The sequence below is a fragment of the Pipra filicauda genome, unplaced genomic scaffold, assembly GCF_003945595.2.
Source record: "Pipra filicauda isolate LSUMZ 115617 unplaced genomic scaffold, ASM394559v2 scaffold293_size922472_pilon, whole genome shotgun sequence".
Classification (NCBI taxonomy): domain Eukaryota; kingdom Metazoa; phylum Chordata; class Aves; order Passeriformes; family Pipridae; genus Pipra; species Pipra filicauda.
Window position 1 is genome coordinate 347,897 of NW_024104413.1, and position 23,393 is coordinate 371,289.

Consider the following 23,393-nt stretch of genomic DNA (forward strand, 5'->3'; position numbering starts at 1 on the left):
CAGAATCACAGAATTGTCTTTATGGGATTTAGAATTAAGCATTCATTAATTTAGAAGCAGACAAGCAAAGATATATTTTGTTAGTGTTGGCTTAGTATGATTAGTGAAGGGAATTCTCCTTTCCCCGTTCCTCCTCCCCAGATAATGGAGATGTAACAAAGTGCTGTGAAGTCACAGAGCAGAAATCACAAACCTTAAAGTTACAATTGTAAGAAGACTACTAAATATGTGTTAACAAGCAGCAAAGATGCTGCAGATATCTTCATCCATTTAGAATTTAAAAATTAAAATTGGACACCATTTTACATGCTAAGTATATAATCTTAATATCTGAAGTCCAGGTTAGCCATGCAACAATTATAACCACAAACAACATATCCTTTTATCAGTACAACATGATAAATCTTATCTTTATTTATTTGACATTCCAGTTAACTACAGTAACACCTTTGTGATAGACCTTCCACCCAAATGTGCCACCACCCATCTGCTGGAACAGCTACCCATGACTACATTTGTAAATGGATGAGCTATCCTATGGAGGAAGTTTTCTGGATGTTTTTAATGCCTTTCCTTTTAAATATCACTGTAGTAACCTGACACAAGTTAGCAGCAGATCAGCCTGAAAAAAAAGCCAAAACACAAACCCAAACTTCCCTTTTCATATGAGTCAAATGAAATAAAAAAGGCATTTTAATATTTGCTGTGATGCGACTGGAAAGTTTTCTTTCTCTCTGTAATTTCTCTTTTATTCTCTTTCACTTTAACCATTAGTGTTTGCAAAGGCTTCCTCACTTAATCTTTTTCTTGATTTATGTCTCTGTCTTTTTGAATGACCATGCAGTTATCTCTGTGCATTATAAGAAGAAGGATGTAGTACCATGTTACCAGTGCTCTTACTAGCCTGTAGAAATAAGGCAGGCCTTTGTGGCAGAATTCTAGAAGTTATTTAACTTTCTCCTTACTTCCCATTTCTCTACAGTCCTAAACTTCTGAAGACAACCATAACTCCACAATGACCATAGATGAAAAACAGCATGCTATTTTTCTGCCTTTACCATCTTCTCCCCAGTACATAAGAATTTATTTTTCAATTTTCAGCCCCACTGTAGTAGAAGTGGCAGCAAATCTGCCAGAATCTCAGCTTATAAAACCACGATGATGAAACCAACCACTCCTGAAAAAAACCCCTATAAAACACAAGGCTTTTAACTAGTCAGTGTGAAGTAGTAACAAACCCTCACCAGGAATTGTGTCAGGCAAAAATGTAGCAGGATTCCAGTTCTTGTCATTCATCATCTCTGAACCCCAAAGACTTATAAATTTAGAGCTATTCCAATCTGGAGTGCTCCCAAAACAGCTTGGATAAATATGATCTTGGAGAGATGCATTGAATACTTGATGCTTGTTTGTATGATTCTGAACTGGAGCTGGTGGTAATGCCTACAAAAATAAAGAGTATTTTCCTCATTAATATTCTGTTTGCTTACACAGTCACTCCAACAGTAATATTCAAATCACAGTGTTTTAACTGTGAAAAGCATTATAAAAAGCATAATAAACAATATTTCCAAGAATGATAAAAAACCCTGATTTGTTGATTATTAATGCAAATAATATATTACAGATTGTCTGTAATGTATATGTTTTATACTCAAAAACACTGCTTTTAGATACAGCTAAATGATGAATATAAACATCCAAATCTCAAAAAATATTTGTGTTAATATGTAATTAAAAACACTATTTGTGTGAATGTAGAACTTGTCAGTAATTACTACCTTTCAAAGCCCAAGCTGCCTGAACCAATCCTCTCTGACATGCCAATCACTACCACATTACAGAATTGTGAAAAAGGGATTACAAACACTTCAGCATTGAAAATAAGGGCAAGAGAAAAAGAAATAAAACACATAAAACATAAAGTTGATTATTTTCTTCTGCTTTTTTCATCTCCAAGTATTAACAGGTTCCTGACTTAAAATTAACAGGCAAAGAATAAACCTTTTCATTTTAAGAAGCAACTGGGAAAAAAAGGGGGAGGGCATACACTTTCTTCTCCTATAGAGGCAAGTTGTTCTGGTTCACCCCATTTCTTCTGGCTGAAATTGTTTATTTACATTCTAAAATGTAATTTCTCCTACAGACCTTATGCAATTCAAACATTATATTCAACTACAGCCTGCTTTAAAAAAAGGCAAGGAAAAGCAAGTTTATTCTATTTTTGCACTAGATTTGATGTAATGAAAAGCTATGCAGAAGTAGATATAGATATTAAAAATACCAGTTGAGTCCAATGACATTTCAGACGTGAAAGCCTAAACACTCATGGCCAAACAAAAAGAATTTTCATTATCTGACTAATGGGGAAGGTGGGGGGGGCTGGAATAACCTGCACTAAAGAAAATTCATATACATGAGTGCAAAAAAACACTTAATGGGGTTTCAGAAGAACAGTAGCAGTTGTTGCTGGCACACTGCAACAAAGCAAGGGACACTGATAAGACAGGAAAAAAGGAAAACAAGTAGATGTTAAGGAGGACAGTAAGAGTCAGTAACAGTCATCTTGGTGAGCTAATTTACTCTCCTTACAACCACAGGATCACTGGATCAGACCAAAGGGAGACAATAACAATATGTATCTAATGACAAAGGCTTTGCCATTTTCAGCAGCATCCACAGTTCAACTCATTTAAATAGTGTGTGAAACAACATCCTGTTAATAGTAACTCTGGTTTTTGACTCCTTAGCCCTTCTGTACCAAATCTTCCACCAGTTCTGAACCTGTCTTATTCCCCACCCCTCACTATTCCTCACAAAAGGAATACTATAAACAAACCACAATGTAAAGTAACTTTCACTGTTGACTGGTAGTCAGTCATGCTGGTTTGTTCAGATGTACAGCATTTTTCCTGGGATGAGGATGCATCCCTGTCCTTCGTCAGGCTTACCTTGTTGTGTGTGAAGGGAGAAGCAGTATACAAGGTGGGATGAATAAGTGGACGAGGCAGATGAGGAATTGTATGCAATGGTATATGCCCATGGATGTGAGGATAAAGATGAAGTGCAGGATGTGCAGGTTTTTCAGGATTCATAAACTGGTGGCCAGCAGGTAGCCTTCCAGTTGCAAGTGCAGGGGCTGTTAGTCCTGAGGCTTCTTGTTTGCAAACGTGACATTCACAAGCATTTGGACCTTGATCAGCCTGTAAAAAAAAAACCAAAACCATAACCAAAAAAAGAACCAATTAAAAAATTCAATCTACTCAACAGACAGTCAAAACTTAGTAATCATTATTTCATTATGCATACATCAATTTATATTTTCAGAGCATCCACAAAATTATTTTGTCTAATACCAATGGAAAAGCCTTGTAGTAAAGTAAAAGCATTAATGAAGGATCTTTATCTTACTTAAGAACACCTAAAATTGACAGCACCTCATACTATACAGACATTTAATGTCCATGATCAGTGACAACAAGCAAAACACTCATACAAAATACTGATACGAGCCTTGACAGTGCTTGATCATTACTAGGAAATTAATTACCCCAGTATACAAAGAAAAAGTTGAATTGGATTAATATTTTCCACAATTTTCCAAGCATACGGAAAAAAGTACATGTAGGAAGTAGTGATAAAGGCTGATTTGCTGATAAAGTTGGAAGTAGTCCTAAGCTGCATTAGGCAGAGCACGGCCAGAATCTGCCAAGGGAAGCAATCTTTCCACTCTGGTTAGCACTGGTGAGACTGGTGCCAGGCTCAGTTCTAGGCTCCCTAGTATGAGAGAGACATGGACACACTGCAGTGAGGCCTGTGAAGGACCACAAAGATGATTTAGGCCTTGAAGCATCTGTTAAACAAGGAGAGAATGAGATCACTAGGATTGTTCAGCCTCAACAGAGAAGGCCCAGGGATCTTATCCGTGTATGTTCGCTGACTGGCTGGGGAAGAGGCAAGTAGAAAGAACGGAGCCTGACTCCTCTCAGTGGTATCCCATGAAAGGACAAGAGGAAATGGGTAGAGAGCGAAATGCAGGAAATTCCACCCAAACCACTGATGTGTGAGAGTGGTTGAACACTGGAACATATTTACCCACAGCAGTTCTGGAGCCTCCATCCTTGACGATACTCAAAACACAACTGGACACAGTGCTGACCAACCTTCTCTAGATGATCTTGCTTTGAGCAGGAAGGCTGGTCTAGATTATCTCCAGAAGTCCCTTCCAAACTCTGTGATCGTGAGAAGCTGACATTTCTCATGAAAAATTTCATAATCCCACCAACCACACCTTCTTAGAAACTTCTACTCGTCTCAAGGTATTATCAGCCTCTGTTGTCTCAAAAGGACTCAAGACTTTAGAAAAAAAGCAGCCCAGGAAAGAGCAGCTCCATTTACCTCTCTCAGCTCAGTACTTTTTGCTGCCACTGTCACCTGATATTTCACTGAAAGATAATTTTATCAGAAGCAACAGCAGGACCACTTCCCAACTGCTCTTTTTCCCAGCAATATGGAAGTACACATTTTTCCAAAAATGTAACATTAGTTAATTATATTTCTAAAGAAGAATTGACAGGTGATATTCTTCTTAAATATGCCTTCCTCTTAGAAGCAAGGAATTCTTCATTACCACCTAAAAGCATTACAGCCTTTAAGATGAGGTATATTTTAAGAACCAAAGATTTTATAAACCAAACACAATGATTAAATTAATTTGGTGCATAAAGAAGAAAAAAAACCCAACTCTCTCAAAAAGAAATAGTATTACTGAGAAACCAACACTAATCTACTAAAAATTAAAAATGGAAAAAAGAAGTCAAACAGAATGATAAGACTCAAAACCTAATTCTGACAAACCTTTGCATACTGAAAAGGAATCCAAAGAGAGACAGAGATACTGAATAAATGAGCAATCCCAAGAGACAATGCCAAAAAATCTCAAATGCACATGACATGTACCAGCGAAATTAATCACTTAAATACAACACTATACTCACTCAGCTCTGTTTAGAAGATCAGACTAAAAAAAGAAAATCACTAAGAGTTCCCCAGAATAATTCTGAGAAAATCCCTTTTCCGTAAAGAAAACAAAAAAGTGAAAGGCTAAATCCATCTTTTTATTTTGCATTTTAGTTTGCTTCCCTAAGGCAAGTAGACTCACATAATCTCATTTGATTTTCCACAACAAATGTAGAATCTCTTCACTGGTTTCAAACTAGTCTGACAGAGGTCTCACCCCATGGAAGTACGGCACTGGTCAACCATACACAGAAAAAAACCTCTACATACTTGCTGAAAGAAAATCAGTTTACTCTTAACACATGAGAAAATACTTTCAGTGGAAGGTCTTACAAACATCCTAACCACAGGAGAACACCTACTGGGAGATGACTGTTGTCTAAGCTCTCAAAGGTGCACCAATGTGGATTCTTTTGTACAGTAAGAAATAAAAGTAACGTTCTCCCTTCAAAGCAGTGAGTTGTGTCACAGCTGTGTGGTAACTCAGATTAAAAGTCACCCAACTACAAAAGCAAATCCATCAGATACTTTGCCTTGGCGCTCAACTGTTAAACTGAACACCACTCCTGGCTGAGCAGATATTCTAGGCATGGTTCTCTCGGTGGTCTGGTGACCTTACAGTCAAGAGCTTAATAACCTTAAACCATTAAAAACAAACAAAATCACACACACCAAGCCCCATGACATAAGTCATGCAATGGATTTAAATACCCAGGGGTTTTCAATGGGGAAGGTTAATCCTCAAATATAATATTAAAAAATACTTAGTGTTAACTAAGTACTTGTAACATCCCCCAATTAATTTCAAATAACATAACATTAATATTTAGCAAAGACAAAGGTCAAACTTCCAAACAGAAATGCTCCTTAGTTTATGTCTCTCATTCATACAGGCAGGAATAAGTTTTTTACCCTTTTAACTGAAGTCACCTTCAATATGATTTAACATTTTTCATGTGTTGACTACAGGAAGATATTTGCCATGACAACATAACCTTTAGTCGAAAAATATTTTACATGTCATACTTACCCACTGATAACTTAATATTTTAAAAGTTAAGGAAATAATTGATGATATACATGTCTTCTCATTGAAGCAGCCACATTTCAGAAATTAAATTACTACAAGAGTTGCTTTTAGATGACTATACCTGCTGACTGGGGTAAGAAGGTGGTGGACTATCCATTTTTGTTTCATCTTTCCTTAAAGCCCTTTTTCCTAGAGATATTTCCTCCTTTTGAGTCCCTGGTGGTTCACCACTGCTCTCCCCATCTGCTTCTTCATCATCTGCTTCTGAAGAACTGCTGCTCGTACTGCTCACCTGAGGAGACTGGAAAACATCAAGTCATTAACATGGGAGTGAAGGACAGGCCTTTGCCCAGTGAGCACATCCAACTGCCAGAAAAAGAGAGGACACTGGAAATGCTGTACCTCATCTTTCAACGCCATGTTTTCACCTCCGCCATTCAGCTCACTGTGAATTCCGTTCATGTTGGCTACAACCTCTGCATCATCGTAGTTATTCAGTGGGTAGATATCAGCAAACTTTGCTGATAATGGTGCAACATCTTCATCATCACTACCACTGAGGGGAAAAGAGGCTTCAATGAATCACAGTGCTCAGTAACCTCAGTTATAGTGAAAGCAGCTAAAACACCAAAACGAAATGAAGTTGAAAGTATCCCTTGTATAAATGTTCAGATTAGGAATCAAAGGATGGTCTCTCAAGTTGTTCAACTGAACCTACACTGTCAAGCAAGTAAAATCAAGCAAACTGCCATATAAATCCTACTGAATGTAGCAGTCACGTGTCTGAACAACAAGCTCGATCAAAAATGTGATTCTCTGCTGGTTTTTAGTAAAACATTTTTCCGCCACTGCTTTCTGAGCAAGAATCTATGGAATTAATAATCACAGGATACGGATGACCTTTGATGGAAAGAGCCTCATGCCAATGATTTCATTTACAGAAATTGTGATGTGGAAAAAAATACAATATAAAATTCAAGTTTTTCCACATATTAAATGTCAAACCAGTAAGTAGGGAACACTGAACACACCACAGTAACTCTTAAATTTCTCAACAGCAACTAGTTGGTAGACAACCCCACATCTGCTTTTCAGAATCTGCTCTAAAATACTTAATGGAATTTTTTGCCATACATCACGGCTAGGCTTCCCATACAGATAGCTAGTAAAAGAACCTGCATGTTTAATTACTCACTCCAGGGATATGTTGCAAAGATTGGCTAGTTCGTGTTGCTACAACAATCCAGAGTTCTTAGAAGAGTTCTTAAACTGCACATTTTATCTTGTTGCATTCCATAAAATACTGTGCCAAAATCTAATTACATGACGGCACCATCAGGCATATTTCAAATGTGCAATGAAGAAATAAAACACAGCAGATAGTATGAGACACAAGATGGCACCTCCCCAGGGAGCAGTGGTACTTCCCTAAAAATAGGCTTCTGACAGTAAATAATACTTGGATTCAGCTGAACTAGCTTCTGAAGAGACAAACTGAACAGTTTTTGACATTTCAGCACCAAAATTAGTGAGAGTTTATGGAAATGGCAAAGCACACACTTAAGAATACACAGCTAAACATACCACCACAAAATCTGTTTTCAAGTGTTCCCCAAATGGGATCAGAAACTTAAGTCCTGTTACGGAAGATTAAATCACTGATGCTGGTAGATAAACGTTTAGAGGAAATGGAACTTAGTGAGTGACAGTCATCAGAAACACCTCACACATTGGCACTGTCCTTGTTCATCACACCATATTAATATGGAACACTAATGCAAATTTCCTTGACTGTACCTACAGCAAGTATTTCATCAGTGTTCCCGCCAGTACCAAAGCTAGGTGGTTTTTTTCAAAGTATTCTTTTAGAATATCACATGACAGAGGAGACTCCTGGTTAGCTGTACACATACCCAATACAAAAGCCAGCCCACCAAGCAACTCTAATCCTTCAGAATTATGAAGGGGTGGGAGTTTACATTAGACTAATCCTCAAATTTGATGGTCATTGTGATCAGAGTATAAGAAAGGGAGTGGCAGATACTTCTGATAGAGACAATCATTTTTAATGACTCAGGTTAACACAACTTCAACAATCCTAAAAGACTTCTAAAAAAAAAAAAAAAGGCTTTCTTGGAAGTAAACTGACTTATATGAAATGACAATCCTCCAAAGAAAAGAACACCAGTTCCCTTGCTCGGTCCAGGAAAATGTGACATTTTAAAATGATCCTCTAAATTAGATATGTATCTGATGTCCTTGTAATTGCAAACCAGGAAAGTACACACTACACACAATTCTAGCAATATTGGTAAGTCAATATCTTCAGAAATTTTTAAGAACTTCACAGGATTTTTTTACATACATATGTTAGCGCACATATAGCACCGGAGTTGTGGTTGGCTGAATACAGTACTGTTATTAAATCATTTTCGGAGGCAAAACTAACATGACATAACAACAGCCTGCCAATGCCACTTGCCTGCTCAAGTCCAATTCACTACAAAAATTGAGAACAGAGAAAAGAACTTACAAAGTTGGTGCAGAACCATTATCTGCGAGGATCAGTCTGGGATGTTGCTGAATTGTGATAGGCGAGCTGGAACCTGATCCTGAACTTGCTGAAGACATACTGGGTGGGCGGATCTCAGACAGATAATCCGGAGCAGAATCAATTTGTAGTGGTAACTGGTTAATGTGGATATCATCCGTTATAGGAGAATCCATGATGCCACACGTTAAAATGTGTGAAAGGCTGCAGTCATCACAAGTACATCTGTTCAAGAATTAAGATTACATGTTTCTATGACCTTGTTTAAGTAGCAATGATTTAAAGTAACCACATTCTTTGTTCCAGTAATGCATTTCTTTTTTCCTTGAACGAGAAAGTTATGCTTTATTATGATTCCAAACTAAAAACATCAGCTCACCTTCTTCTATAATTACAGTTGGGACAGTCAGGCATGCTCAAACGTGATGACAGCATGTGTCTCATTGTGTCTGTGAAGTTGTTCTCCCCAGCTAGTGCTTTCTTGTTATTAAGCTGAAGTAAATGGTAAAGGCAGCGTTTTAGTAGTGCAAGTCTTTCCATTAAAAATTCAATGGCACATAATGACAAGTTACATAATCAACAGGGATTCTTTGGGCAAAATAATTTAAAAGCAGAACAATTCAGAATAATTTCATGAAGGTGGCGTTTTGATCATGGGTGAAAAAGGAAAAAGTTCAAAGTTACAAACAACAAACATTTGGCACTGAGACTCTTTAAATAAAGTATGTTTCTACTATGAAATAGCAAAGTGGACAAGTCCATCTCCTTGACTCATTTGTACGTACATCTTGCACGGTATTTCTGCTGACGCATTCTGAACTTGAGCAGTTCTTGTCTTGTTTCATGGTATGCACAAAAGGACACTGCTGACAAACGGAGAAAGCAAACTCACCCTTAGCTGGCAAAGAAGAATTAGCACTAATTTTGTAGCCACAATGGGATAGAGCCAAGAAACAAAGTAGCTGCCCAAGACAGGACCTGACTGCATTAGTGAAAAAATAAAATCCAAATAACCTCCACCTGGTAGAGGCCTAATCCTGAAAGCACCTAATTTCATTAGATACCTACAAACCTCAGGTTAAACAAGGATGTGCCTAAGCTCTCACTTCTATGGATGCCCAGATCTGATCCTTACCTAAGCAGCCATGGTCTTAGAGCTCACTTAAGGCCAATTAGGATCAAGGAAAAAGAGGATTCTTTCCTCAAGTCCTCTGAGAAGACCTGTATACCAGATGTTCTAAAAACATTGTTAACATAGGCTTCCTTTCAGGAAAAAGTACTTACTGATGACTGCTTTGAGACATTGCCAATTTAAGCTTAAGTTTATTAAAATGTACTGCCATACTCTCTGGCTCAGGACTAGTGTTTCTTGCTGCATACTGGTACAGGAATGGAGAAGTTCTCCATCCAGAGTCGACTCTACCCAAAGTCCACTGTACTCTTATGGAAAGCATGATGCACACTTGAGGACTTCCAGGCTGGAGAAGAGAGTACTGAGTCCTAAACAGCAGTTTTATAATAAGTGAGGAACTTCTATTGGCCCCTGTCTGGTTAGAGCTTAAAAAAAAGAAATACAGTTCTGCTAAGCCTTTTCCCCCACAAAATAGATGCAGGAGCCATCCCCAAAGTCCCGAGGGATGGAATCACCTGCCCTGCTGCTGTAGCTCACAATCCTGCACACACATAGGAATTTGTCAAACTCCTGAACACAATATTCTCTATCAAGCAAATCAAGACAGCTCCACACTCAATGTATTGGCTGTTTTGCATTCCACTCTAAGGCAGCAAAAATTCCCCTTCTTTTGTACAAAGATTTTAAAGACCTGGTATTTAATCCTAAGACTATGGGTTTATCTTTTTATCTTGTAGTAAGTGAGATTACATACTTTTACTTACTCTTCTCGGATCTTACTTTTCTGTATTTTAGCTGATCAAATTTCATGCCTGGCATAGTTGCAGAATTAGATTGCACAGAACTGGTACAATATACTACACTCATTGTTTGCATCTTACAAATATATGTGTAGCATTATTATAACTTAGAATGGTATAACAAAAAAAAATCCTACCTGCTCTTCAATAAAACGCCTCTGCTTAAAAAATTCCCAGTCTTCCTTTAGCATGCGTTGTTTTGTTTTCATTGCCATCTAAAACAGAATTTAAGGAAAACTCATTGACTTAACAATAGAAAACCTAAATTATTGTCAATTGATCTAAGTTTCATTAAACCTAGCTTATCTATACTATTTTGCAAGTACTTACTTAGTCAATATGAAGTGTACTTTATTTGCTAATAATTTGATTAGATTTACTTAAACGTAAGAGTTCATATTCATTAACACTACTTTTCAGACTTTCCCACTGTTACTCCTTATGTTAATATTTCTTTTCACTAAATACGTGCATAACATTTTCAATAAAACGTGACTGGCATTAAATACTCAGCATCTCAGATCCATTAAAATCCACTAAAATCTAGAGATAAAGGACTTATGGCAAGGCCTCAACACAGGCTCAAGTGCAAAGCCTGATGTACCACATGTGGAACTTATCACGCCAAGAGTCAAAAGAATCAAAGGTAGTGACCTAGACTAATATTATTTGGTCCATTTATTCCTCAAAGTTTTTCATGTTCCTTGATTTAGCTAAGGCTGGAAAAATACTTTATAATTACTTGAATCATATCACCATAAATGCACATAGAGCCCTTAACTTTTTGTACACAAATGATATTTTTCTGGTTTAGCAAATAAATTGTCTCTGACAGGACGCAAAAACTTTCATGAATTTTAACACAGTAAAATGCAGGAACAAAGTTCCTCCTGTTGTACCTTACAACATTTTAACAGCACTACTTCATCAGTGAGGAAACAACTACCTAAGGTTATCTTTTACAGTTCTTCTTTTTTTCATTTACCTAATTAAAAAAAATAAATCTACTACCTTATAGAATATACTAAATTGCTTCACAAAAATAGGTTAGTGAGCCATTAGTGATACCACTAGAAATCTTTTTTTTCTTCAAAAGCATGACTCCAGGAATTCATACTTGATCAAAAGTTTAAAGTCTAACAACTAAGCTAAGTATATTATTACTATTATCATTAGTTAACTTAGGAAAACGAAATTTTAAGCTGGGGATCTGGAACAGCATTAAGTGGTAAAATTTTGCCTAATTAATTTCTGAAAGGATCAGCATCATATTCTAACTACTACTATAGATTTTGATTTCCTTTGCTCCAGCGAGGTTACGTTAACATCAAAAAAATGAGTTTATCGTGTCCATGTGTGTTTAAAAAAAGAGGTACTGCAGAGCCTGTGGCCAGCAACATCAGAAATTTCATCCTGAGTGCAATACCAGCTTCCCAGAATCCCTGAGCTATATTTAAACTGAGCAACACTCACTGGTTTAGTTGCCCTGCCACCTAGCTGAATCCTCACCATCAAAGACAGCTACCTACATTCAATATACATTACAAGAGAAGACTTTTAATGCCAGAGAACGACGTTTAAAACAGCCAGTGCATTAACTGGGAGCTGCCTACTCAAGCCTGCCAAGAAGCTGTCAAAGCAAACAGCATGGTACAAGTGTTGGTACTCTGCTATTAACGGGAACAGGGGCTGACACGCAAGATTTCCTACTTCTGACTTAGCAGCCTTTCCAATATTCCATGGATGCAAGTATCTTAAGTTATTGATTCCATAAATAATAGAAAACCACTTCTCTCCCCTCTTTCTTTTCCCCAACGAATATTTATTTCAGCAGAGCAGGGCAGCTGCAATACAAACCACGTGCATCGTGCCCGAGAACTCTTCTAGGGAGTGCGAGATAAATTCAAATGCCAGATACCCCAAAGATCTTCCACAGATGTAACAAGTGATGAACACAGGCACTGATATGAAAGAATCCTTATTCTAAATTGTATTACAGCGTACACACGTGGTACAGCAATGTATTAAGTTACATGTCTGTGTGTGACACAGCTGTCATACACTGTCTTAAACTAATATTTTAATCACTTGAAAAAACTATTAACTTTGTTTCCCATGAACAAGTAACATAACATGCAGTAGGAGAGTCCACTACTTATCTCTGCTGATGCCTTGTCTACAGTTTTGGGTGTAGTTCCACAATAGATAAATGAGAACCATTCTTACATTTTCTTTCCCCTCTAACCTTTCAAATAGTAGTAATAAAACCTCACAAGTTTGTTAAGTCAAGAGGCAAGCAAACAGTGACTATAGCAGCAGGGCTTTCTGATTTCTACCCTGTTGACAAAGATATCACTGCAAATTCAGGTATGATGGTCATATTGCATGATGTATTTTTGATCAAGAGAGTAAAACCACAAGTTATCATCAACATGGGGTTTAAGGTATGATTGTGAAAATGCTTTTTTCTACATATAAATAGCAATATAAATACCAATATCTTCTTTAAAATTTGATGGTTTAAGTTTTTGAATTGTTTCCTCTACCTACCTGCACTTGCAGGTATTTCTGGTCATTAGGAAATAAGCCATCACATTAAGTTTTCCCTATTGGGAGAATGGTGTCTGTTTGCACCAGGATACAGGTTTCACTGAGTAAATTAAAAAATTATATAAGACAGCACTTGTGGCAGTTGCATGGTCACTTGATATGAAGAAATACAGAAAAAAATCAGTTAAGAACTTTATTTTGGCATGATGCAGAACCACCAGTCAGAAGCCTGATATGAAAGTGACTCTACAGAAATGCCACTTTTTAAAAAAAATAAGTGAATAATGCAAAATGAACTGGGTTTCTTTTCTTACTAGAGAGGCATCAGACAGCCATGACACCCTGAGACTATGGGGAAAATCACTTTTAGTAGCAAAAAATGTGAGATGATCAAATTTTACTGAGCTGCAATCAAATATTTAGGTGCACAAAATCTGCCAGGCCAAGACAAAACTTTGTAACTGATAGCTCACAGATGCAGTCCCCAAATATAGAACAATCTCTAAAAATAAAATTAGTTATGTCTTGTCTCCATCTTGAAGGTACTGGTATTAATGGTATAAGTTCACTTAAATCTTCGGCACAGGGAACAGCTTCTGAAGGACATTTACAATGTACAATAAGACTAAAATATGCTTGTTATCTATAAGAAGTAACATAACATTACTGAATCTCAAATTGGATGTCCATATTCCTAGTGCTCATAAAACTTCAAAACAGAAGAAAAGTTCTATAAAATTCTGTATCTTCAGTTATTTCCAAGACAATATTTCTTCCAGACCACTTAAGATTGAACTAAATTCAAAGCCTTATCCTGAGGTGTTTTAGGAAAATCAGGTTCTTTAAGCATGAAACAAAAAGCATGAGAAATTTTCTTTGAAGAATATGAACAACCACTTGCAAAATAAACAGCTATTTTTCTGAAAAAATGTAGGAGTCAGCACAACATGATTATTTTCTGTAATGTAGCACAAATTCAGAAGAACCAGCTATCAGATCATGTACTTTATAAAAAGACAACTTCAGAGGTCTCAAATATTTGTATATGGAGACAAATTGGAGTTCCTTTTTTGAGAACAGTACAACAATCATCATCACACTATGCAACATGCAACAGTTTTTAAAAGCAATATCTTCCTCTGGCTTCATTTAATGCAGTTATTATTTTGGAAGCTTAGGGGGTTCTGTGGGATAAGTTGTTTTTTTTCTCCCTATGGCTAATTTACTGGTTAAAGTAATTAAAAAATGTTCAAAGACCATCTCTAAACAACGACAATACAATCTGCTTCAACAATTTAAGGAAGTTATTGTACAATCAGCATTAATTATTGGTATGTTAGCGTTCTTTTCTATTGGGAATGAATGACATAAATGAAAAAAGTTACATTTTGTTGCTTCAAAGCTCTGGATAAAAATATCAAAGAAATTATTCCTCGCTGAAGGCACAGCCCCGAACGGGCTGCTCCCTACATAATCAGTCTTGAGACTGCATGACTCTTACCTGCTCATCAACATAATCATCTATTCTTTTCTGGCATTCAAGCCATGCTTCAGCAACTTGGCCCATTTCCTGTTCCAGCTGATGATACCTTTGTAGCAAGGTACTATACATATCTTCACTACAGGAATCGTGTGTTGTTCCAAGCCTAAAAGTCCAAACAGCACTTGTTACAGAAGAGACATTTCACTAAAGAATCACACTTTTAAGTTCTGCCAGCCAAAAAAAGTGGTGTTACAGTGCAGTTATTGACACACCCAGGCCCACAGAGTTGCTAGTATCCCAAAGCTGAGGACTACTTTTAGTAGTTTTTCAAAAAATATCCCAGAACTGCTTATTCCCATCTTCTGTAACCAACAATAGCAAGAATGTGGGAAGTGCCACATTGCTAGAGCCTCTTTTCCATGAGCAACCAGATGACAAATACTGAGCCGTATTCATGCAAATTTTGTTGCTTGATATATTTACCCTTCAAAATTCTATGGGCTAAATATACATGTTGACTATTTACTGAAGAGCTACATAATAAAAATAAAGCCAGAAGCTTGTTAAGCAGAACTCTCATGACCAGTGCTAAAAAGATTACTAGACGAGTTGGAGTTCCAGGTGGGAAATGTGCTGCAGAAGGAGGGAAGTGAGATATAAGCAGTTATTCACTATCACTTGAGCAGCACTGAATTAAAAACATGATTATGCCATTCACTGATGACTGTCTCTGTGAGGAGTCTCAGAAATAGGAGAAAGACTTACATCCTTTTCTACATCTTTGCACGGCATCAACAAAATGCTTCCTGAGTAACTATGCAAACTCCCAATATGTTGACTTTAGAAATAATAAAAGACAAAATTCTACATGTGTTTAAAGCACACTGAATCGTAATGACTAGTCAACTGACGCAAATAAACTGAAGCTTTATAACATTTCTACTACTCAAAGTAATTAAGGAGAAACTGGGTAGTAGTTAATTAGGCACAGAGGTTGCATGGCAAGTCAACATCAGTACCAAAACACCAGAACTGAAGCATCTCAAAATGTGATATTTAAGCCCACTTCCATCACTTGAGGGAAGTTTGTTACAGATTTTCACTGCAGCAGGATGTTAACCCAACCTAAGAACTGCACAGTCTTGTTTGTCACCTGGTAAAGAACTAATCCCTTAATTTTAACTTGACAATTAAGTATAATGAAGAGCTAATCATACAGACAACTCAGTAAGCACCAAGTTACAGCTGTTAGTGTGACTTCACCAATAAATTCAAATTTGTTTCGTTTTGTTGTTCTTTCCAGAACCTGCAACACAACCACTTAAGAAAGGTGCATAAGCAATTCTGCACAATAAAACTTGGGAAGTCTACAACTGGAAGAGTAGAAAAAGAAGTTTCAAGGCATACAGTGACTCTCCCTTACTATCAGTGTACACACTGTCAATTCACATTACTAGATCACAATTTACTGCTTTTCTGAAGTCCTTCTGATATCATGCAATTATGTGAAAATAGGACCCCTACTGTACAGAAATCAAGAATTTGTTCTTGTAACTGCTGCTGTGTAGCACTATTCTTTCAAACACTTGTGCACAAATTATTTTTTAAAATATGCTCTTAAGTTAGAAGCAAAAGAACTTAATTTTTAAAAATTTAGATTAGCAACGCAAAAGAACAGCATTTACACTGTCATTTTTTATTGTGATTCTGAGTAAAGGTTAACAGGTTATTAGTAAATACAGTCTCCCCTCCAAAGGCAAGTATAAAGCAACAATCTAGGTAATATTTCCATTCTGTACACAGAGGTGGAATGTATTTCTGGACTGCAGTATAAAAAAGTGATAAAAAGAATAACACATACATAAAAAACTTAACAGGAGTTGCTCAGTTTAAAGTAACTGAATCTTACAAGTGGTACCTGTTGACACAGGTCTTACTGTATACCTACATATTTTGATTAGGAACACATGATTTTCTGGACAACAGCATTTAACTGAAGCTGTGCAAACATCCTGAACACTGTCCCATCCCACACTGGGAAAGCAAAGCAGACAGAGAAGCTCCAGGTATCAGTTGTTTCATTACCAAACCCCAATAAAACAGTCTGTTGGATGTAGGAGGTACATCAGCGGCTGCAAGGAATCAAAAGCATCTTGACCAAGCAAGATATTTAACCTCTAAGAAACTCTTCATATCGACACCACCATCAGAAGTACTGGAAACTTATCTCTGAAAGGACTGGATTTCCTTAAATACTGATTATGAAAACACAGCCTTATGAAATGCTGTGTCTGACCTAGAAGCCCTGCTGATTAATCAACTCTTGCTGAGCTATGGACAGCTCTTACAGCTGGTCTGCACACTGTGCAGCTGAGTGTGCCTCCTAAACCAGCCACGGATGCTGACTGGGTAGCCAAACAAGATCTAACACATTAAGACCCTGGTAGTTTACCCTGAGCAGATGACCAGTTTCAGATGTGAAACACTGGCACAGCTGATCTGATATCAGTTTATAACCTCCATCCCCACAACACTGCTCTCTAAACCTCCCTATGTGAACATCTTTTCTAGTCTGACATCTGATAAAACACCCTTGGAACTAACCATAGCACACCAACTACATATTTTGAAAGAGCCAGAGATACTTAAATCACTGAATTTTTTGCGTAAGGGATGAAAGAAAGGGTTAACACCCAAAATCTAAGCAAAGCTGAGATGCCAAAATGCCGTTTCACATTTCTGTTCTTCGGGAAGACAAAGCAATGACGCCAATGTTCTTTTGTAAAGAAACTGGTAACACCTTCTCTACTGCACACAGATGATTCTCTGTTGATCAAATGATTAGAGGACTAGCCTGATCCCTGCTTCTCCATGTGAGGCCTCTGTGATGGAACATTTCTCCACCAATTTCCAATGGAAGACAGATTACCCTCCAGAAAGATTTCTCAGGGAAGGATACCCAATTCTCTCACTTCAAGATCCAGAGAACTCAGAAATAAAATCCTGGGAGCCTATGAAAACAGACACAATCAAAGAAAAACAAGACATACACTATATAAACCTAGAAACCATGGAACAGGAAGCTTGTGCTGAACCTCTCCTTTCAAAAATGCTCATGTGAACCAATCTAGGCAAAACTGTAAGTTTAAGGGTGTTTCAAATAAACTATTTAGTGAACACAAATGCACTGGAAAAGAAATTCCTACAGGAAGAGATTCTGACTTCATCATACGTAAGCTCTGAATGGAGCTGTCACTACAATGACAACAGAGAAACCACCTCTGTTGCTCTGAGTTTATTTGCAGTAGCACAACAGGTAAATGAAAACAATCCAATGCTTTTGTTAAGAAAAGACCATAAACTTCACTGAGACCATTCTCAGCTCTTAAGATGAAGGCAATACAAAGAGTCTTGATATAGCCAGCATTGCTGGAGTAAAGAGATGGAGAGAAGCCTTGTCAGAAAGCATGGACATGACTGTAGGATGGCCACAAAAGATACGGATCACTGAAAAAAAGTGCAACTGAACAACATGATGTTGAACACAGCAACACAATTAGCTGTCTGGAGAGGGAAAGCTTTTAGTGCCAACCCAGTCTCATGTAAATGAACTGAATAACTTATGAGGGACCTTAGACATCTAGCTGAGCTCAGCAACAACGAAGCTTTCTTGCCTTTTCTTGTTTTCCTTTCTACTACCTATCAGCAAAAGGAGAACTCATCAGAAATCTTCTTTATTCACTGTGAGCAACATCTCTTGTGACAGACTTAATCAAACTGCTCTTATACCATGGAAAATTACCCAAGACAATACCTTTAAAACCCATGTACATAGAGCATAAATGCACCTTCATCAGAAACAAGACTGAGAGGTCAGCATGAGCTATCCATGACTGTACTGCAAAAATGTTCAGACTTAGGATAAAGAATAAAATTTCTATTAATTAATACCTCTTTCTCAGGAAACCCAAACACTTTGCCAGTACACAAATTACAAGCAGAGAAATCCTACTAGGAAAATATACAATTTAAAGCCTCAGGAGCGGTGAAGTCCTGAGATCTACAAACATATTGCTTTCTCCAATGAAAAGACTGCTTAAAACTGCTTAAAACTAAGTTATTTGTGCACTATGGGAAGCAGAAGGCAATGAGGCTTTAGTTTTCCTGTAGAGTTGTACAGACAGCAGCAATGCCTGATGATAAGTGAAAACAGTACTATTCAGTCATACCATCAGCATTTTCATGGGATGCTGTCATTTTACAGGGTACTCTACAAATAAGCAGATTAGGGTTGTAATTCTTCTGTCAAGCAAGTTATGACAGCAGCCTGCTCAATCAACAACACTCTTTTCAAGACAGATCCACAATAGCAGCAGAATTTTTTTTTAAAAGCTGTGGTTGCAAACATGTGTTTTCATTTCTCCTTTAAATTACAAAACAAAAGTTAAACTCTACCTTAGCTGTGACACCAACGTTGGCAAGCTATTCTGCAAGAGTGGCTCAGAAAATACCAGATTTTCAAACAGATGCTTGTTGTGCAATTCCCATGTCACCTGAAATTTCTTCAAATGTTCATTTTCCTATAATGATAAAAGAACCAGAAATAAGCTAGGTTAGGAAAAAAAATAAAGAATTCTGTCCAAAGCAAGAATCTTTTTAAAAAGTCTTCTTTCCAACCTACTGGCAGGACTAACCAGCTCAATTAATAATGCAGTTTTAATATCCAGAAACTCAGAATTTAAGCCATTTTTAATTACTTAAATAACATAGTTTAATTCCTTGCTTTTCTAAATTGTAATGAATTAGGAAGAAAAAAACCCCACAAAAATCAGGCTATATTGTTCAAAGTTTCCATTCATTTCTGCACCGAAAGATGTATTTTATGATCTGAACCCGTAATTCTCAGGTTTTCTTGTCAAAAAATTGTCTATCTCTGATTATTTTTCAGTCCTTTGAACTTATCTAGTAAGACACATATACAATGACAACCTATAATCTTTATTCAAAACTGACATAAAAACAAGTAAACAGTTCTCCCAAGCACAGCTTAAAAAACTAAGTTTTCTAAACAGACAAGAGATCAACAGTTTACTTCCCTAGTAAGAATAACGTTTTTGTATTTGAGGTTATTTAACACATAATTGTATGTAACTTCAAGGCCTAAAACTTAAAACTATTACCAGAAAAACACAAGAATCCAAGACAGGTATAATATATTTTTCAAGTCAGCAAGTTTTCCCACATATAACCAGCAGTACACAGACTTTCTATACCAGGACTCACCCACACAGCAGAATTAAATTCAACTGTTCTGGCTCTCAGATAAGCAAGTGAGCCCTGGGAAATATAACCTCTAGTACCCAGAAACACCAGAATACTCTGGAACTTTTAAGTTTTGTTAAGCATAGTGGGTTAAAAAAAAACAAACCAAACCGAAATGTTTTTATATCAGACCTAAAGACGAGACTACTGGAATTCAAAAAGAGAAGTAACTTTTAAGTTTTATTATTATTTAAGAAGGATGGGTGGTGTTGGTTTTGAGTAGCATAAGACACCTGTACCTCTTTACTATTATGTCCTCAAAATATTCAAAATGTCTATAAATTGCTAATAATTTTCTCAAGAGTCACTGCGACAGGTTGATTTCTTAGGGAATTTCCATATTATGCTGTGAACAAAACCATCAACAGTTATCTACAAAATCTTGTCTATCAGTTTACACAAAGAAATACCAGGAAGTTTTCCTCTCTAGTCTGCTGTACTTGAGGACTCTTCAGTACTGACCACAGTACTTGCTGTCAGTATAATCTGTCGTTCCCTGGTGGGGCACATGGCTTTAGTTCCTGCTCTTGAAGTCAGGTGGATTCCTTTGAAAGGAAGGACAACTGTTCATAATTTCATCGAGAAGTTAGTTCCTCACAGGTGGAGGTTCAAGGCATTATATGCCTTTGTACAGTACACTACGTGCAAAGCTTTTATCTTTAAAAGGAAGGCTGCACTAAGTTTAGAGATCTTGGCTGCCTTTTATGTATTTCAGCTGAAAAGATTCCTTCTTCCATAGTGCACTGGTATCTTGAAGAGGAAACATCCACGCACACTGAAACAGCTTGTGACCCTACTACCTGTACTGAAAGCTGTGACATACTACTCCATTTAATAAAAAGGTTATTTAATAAATCTAATAAATATATGACAAGACAGTATCCTACATTCTCACAGTTCAGTTTCTGACTGTCACAGTTTAGTAGAAAGAAGTTTTTAGTACTTACTGGGCTGCAGAAGGAAAAGGACAAGAAAAATCTGGCATATTTTGTGTTTTCCTATGCTTTGTTCTTTAAAATAGGAATTTTATTTTACTTTGAATTTTATCAGAAAAGGGGTAGATTAGATAGTCCAAGCATCTTCTTTCTTTTCACGGCTGTTATCTCAGTCTCTCACACCTACCAAGTTTTCATGACTACTTGTTCACAATAACTGCCAGGGAAAAAGTATCAAATGGTTATTTTCTGATTAGCTGGCACTAATGGGATAGTTATTGGCAGATCCACTTTGAGAGAGCTAACATCTGTACTGTAAACCATTCACTTTTCAGCTGAACAAGGTGGAATGTAAATCAACCTGAAGAGCAATCTTCTCTCAAGCACCTTCTTAGAAACTTAATGACTATTAAAAGCAGACAATAAACAGGAGATGGCAGTGACCTCAAATCTGTATTTAAGTGATAAAGCTGGGGAAGATAATACAGACAAAAGCAAATACACAGCATTGAGAGCAGAAAAAAGCATCAGATATGCTCAAATTTCTAAATAGAAATATCTTCCTGCTTTGACAACTCAATTTTGGGTAACAGCCCTACCTCAGTAATGACAGTCTGCTTCCCCTCCATTTTACATCCTCACCTGTGGCCACCACAATCTATTTTTATCTCTCTTTATAAAGTTAGACAGTCACTTTCAGCTAATTGGCAATAAAACCCAAATTCACCAGTTTATCCACCTTTTTTTTCCTACTTGCACCAAGTTTGCACAAGAAAAGGATGGTACAGGATAAGAACATTTACAAAGGATGCACAAGAAAGGATTATTAACAAAAAGGATTATTAAAAAGGATTAATAACTTCCTCAGGCCTTAAACAAATAGAATTATGGAATCTGTTTACTGTATTACTCACTCATGATGGACAACTACACAAGAAGAAATTTTTAAGGCTATTGCTTATTTTATAGCTGACAATATAATCCCAAGTCTAATAGCACTGTCAGTTGATAAAACAAGCATTTAAGAAAGAACTTTGGAAATAATAGCAGATTAGTTTCAAGGCAAGAGAAAATCTTTTCAAGTAGCCATCCTTGATTATAGGTGAAAAGAAAAATTGAACACCGAAACAATTTAAGTTAGTGCTACTCATAAAAGTTTGTGTTGTTTAAACATGGTTGTCAACAGACCATTTCGGATTAACAGAGAAGTGTTTCCCACATTTTCAGAGGCATTAACTAATATTTTGTAAATCTGCTTAAATACTTGGTTCAGAATAAGTGCTACACACAGCATCCCACCTCTTTCTTTACAAACAAAACCCAATTTTATTAAGTCACTGCAAGAGGTGCCTACTCTGCACATCCGAATACTTAAATTTGCATTTTCAGAATCTCCCTGTCTCCAAGGATGCACACAAAAAGAACCTGACATTTGATAACCACAGAAGACTCCTGAAAGAGCCCAGAACAGCTCTGGCAGCATCACCCCAGAAGAACACAGGCTGTTTCTTCAGTCTTACCAGAGTAACTAGGAAGGCGCTGATTGTACACGCTGCCTGACAGAGTGCACTGTATTCTTCAAGTAGGAGTGAGATGAACTGCTGTGCCTGGGGTGGCCCTTCTGTCACTAATGTTGATGCAACTTTAGATCCCAGTGACAAGTGTCTGAGCAGACGAACCTTCATTTCAAGCACATATTCTCTAGCTTGCTGTTCCAACCGTTGGTAAAGCTGGTATGGATCTCTTTCACAAAGCCTGTATTTTTAGAATATTTGTGACAAAAAAGAAACAAACAAACAAAAAACACCACACAAAAGAGGGAATGTAATCAACAGTTTTCATTTTCCTAGAAACTTTTACCAGCTACCATTATCATCATCAAAAATAACCTCAACAGCTAGGGTTTAGAGAACTACCTTAAATCCCAGAGAACACACTCCAGTCCCCTACTTCTACACTGTGGAAACTGAGCTCTAGTGCAGCTCTAGGACTAGGATGCCTGCACACCTGAGGAACAGACTGATTTAGGACCTTACTATTTCACTTCAACTTGTGAGCTCAAAAATCTGAACTCAATTTGCATACAACCCTACAGGCACCCAGACTCTTCAGACAAGCTTCTTCACAACTTCCCCCTGTTCTTACAGGTGACACGTTTGTGTCTACCGAAGAGAATTAAACACAATGGCTGCTTTGAAGCACTTTAAATAATTCAATTTCACCCTAAAGTCCTGTGCACAGAGTTTAAGCACTCACCTCAGAGTTTTTACAGCACAGGGAGGTGGGGAAGAAGAACTTACCTAATCTCTTTCTTAAGAGTTAGATGAATAAAAGTTTGCAGCTACTAGTCCATGCTCTTCCCTCACCACTCACAGAACAGTCCTATCATACTGCCATCAAGTACTCCAATATACAATAGGGACGTTACTTGGTGTCACTATGTATTCCAACTAAGAAGACCAGACACTCCGTTTCTTGCCAGCTGTATCTAACAGAGTCGAGCATGAAATTAGGAATTTCTGCCTTTTAAACACAGAGTTACTTGGTCACAGCATGGTCTTTGGTGTGCTA

At 37.2% G+C, this 23,393-nt stretch overlaps 1 protein-coding gene across 3 annotated transcripts in view; it reads right to left on the reverse strand.

The window, feature by feature from the left end:
- FAM193A (family with sequence similarity 193 member A) overlaps positions 1-23,393 on the reverse strand; it is a 45,078-nt gene that overhangs the window by 14,522 nt on the left and 7,163 nt on the right. Inside the window, exons 5-15 of one of the 3 annotated variants that reach the window (XM_027712775.2) lie at positions 22,343-22,577; positions 19,021-19,145; positions 14,584-14,728; positions 10,670-10,747; positions 9,386-9,466; positions 8,980-9,092; positions 8,583-8,825; positions 6,452-6,605; positions 6,171-6,350; positions 2,952-3,203; positions 1,245-1,443 (exon numbers count right to left, since the gene is read on the reverse strand). In XM_027712775.2, coding sequence (XP_027568576.1) covers positions 1,245-1,443; positions 2,952-3,203; positions 6,171-6,350; positions 6,452-6,605; positions 8,583-8,825; positions 8,980-9,092; positions 9,386-9,466; positions 10,670-10,747; positions 14,584-14,728; positions 19,021-19,145; positions 22,343-22,577 — 1,805 coding nt within the window. Of the gene's footprint in view, positions 1-1,244; positions 1,444-2,951; positions 3,204-6,170; positions 6,351-6,451; positions 6,606-8,582; positions 8,826-8,979; positions 9,093-9,385; positions 9,467-9,937; positions 10,079-10,669; positions 10,748-14,583; positions 14,729-19,020; positions 19,146-22,342; positions 22,578-23,393 lie in introns of all 3 variants that reach the window. The other 2 variants (XM_039382999.1, XM_027712774.2) reach the window with 2 other exon arrangements.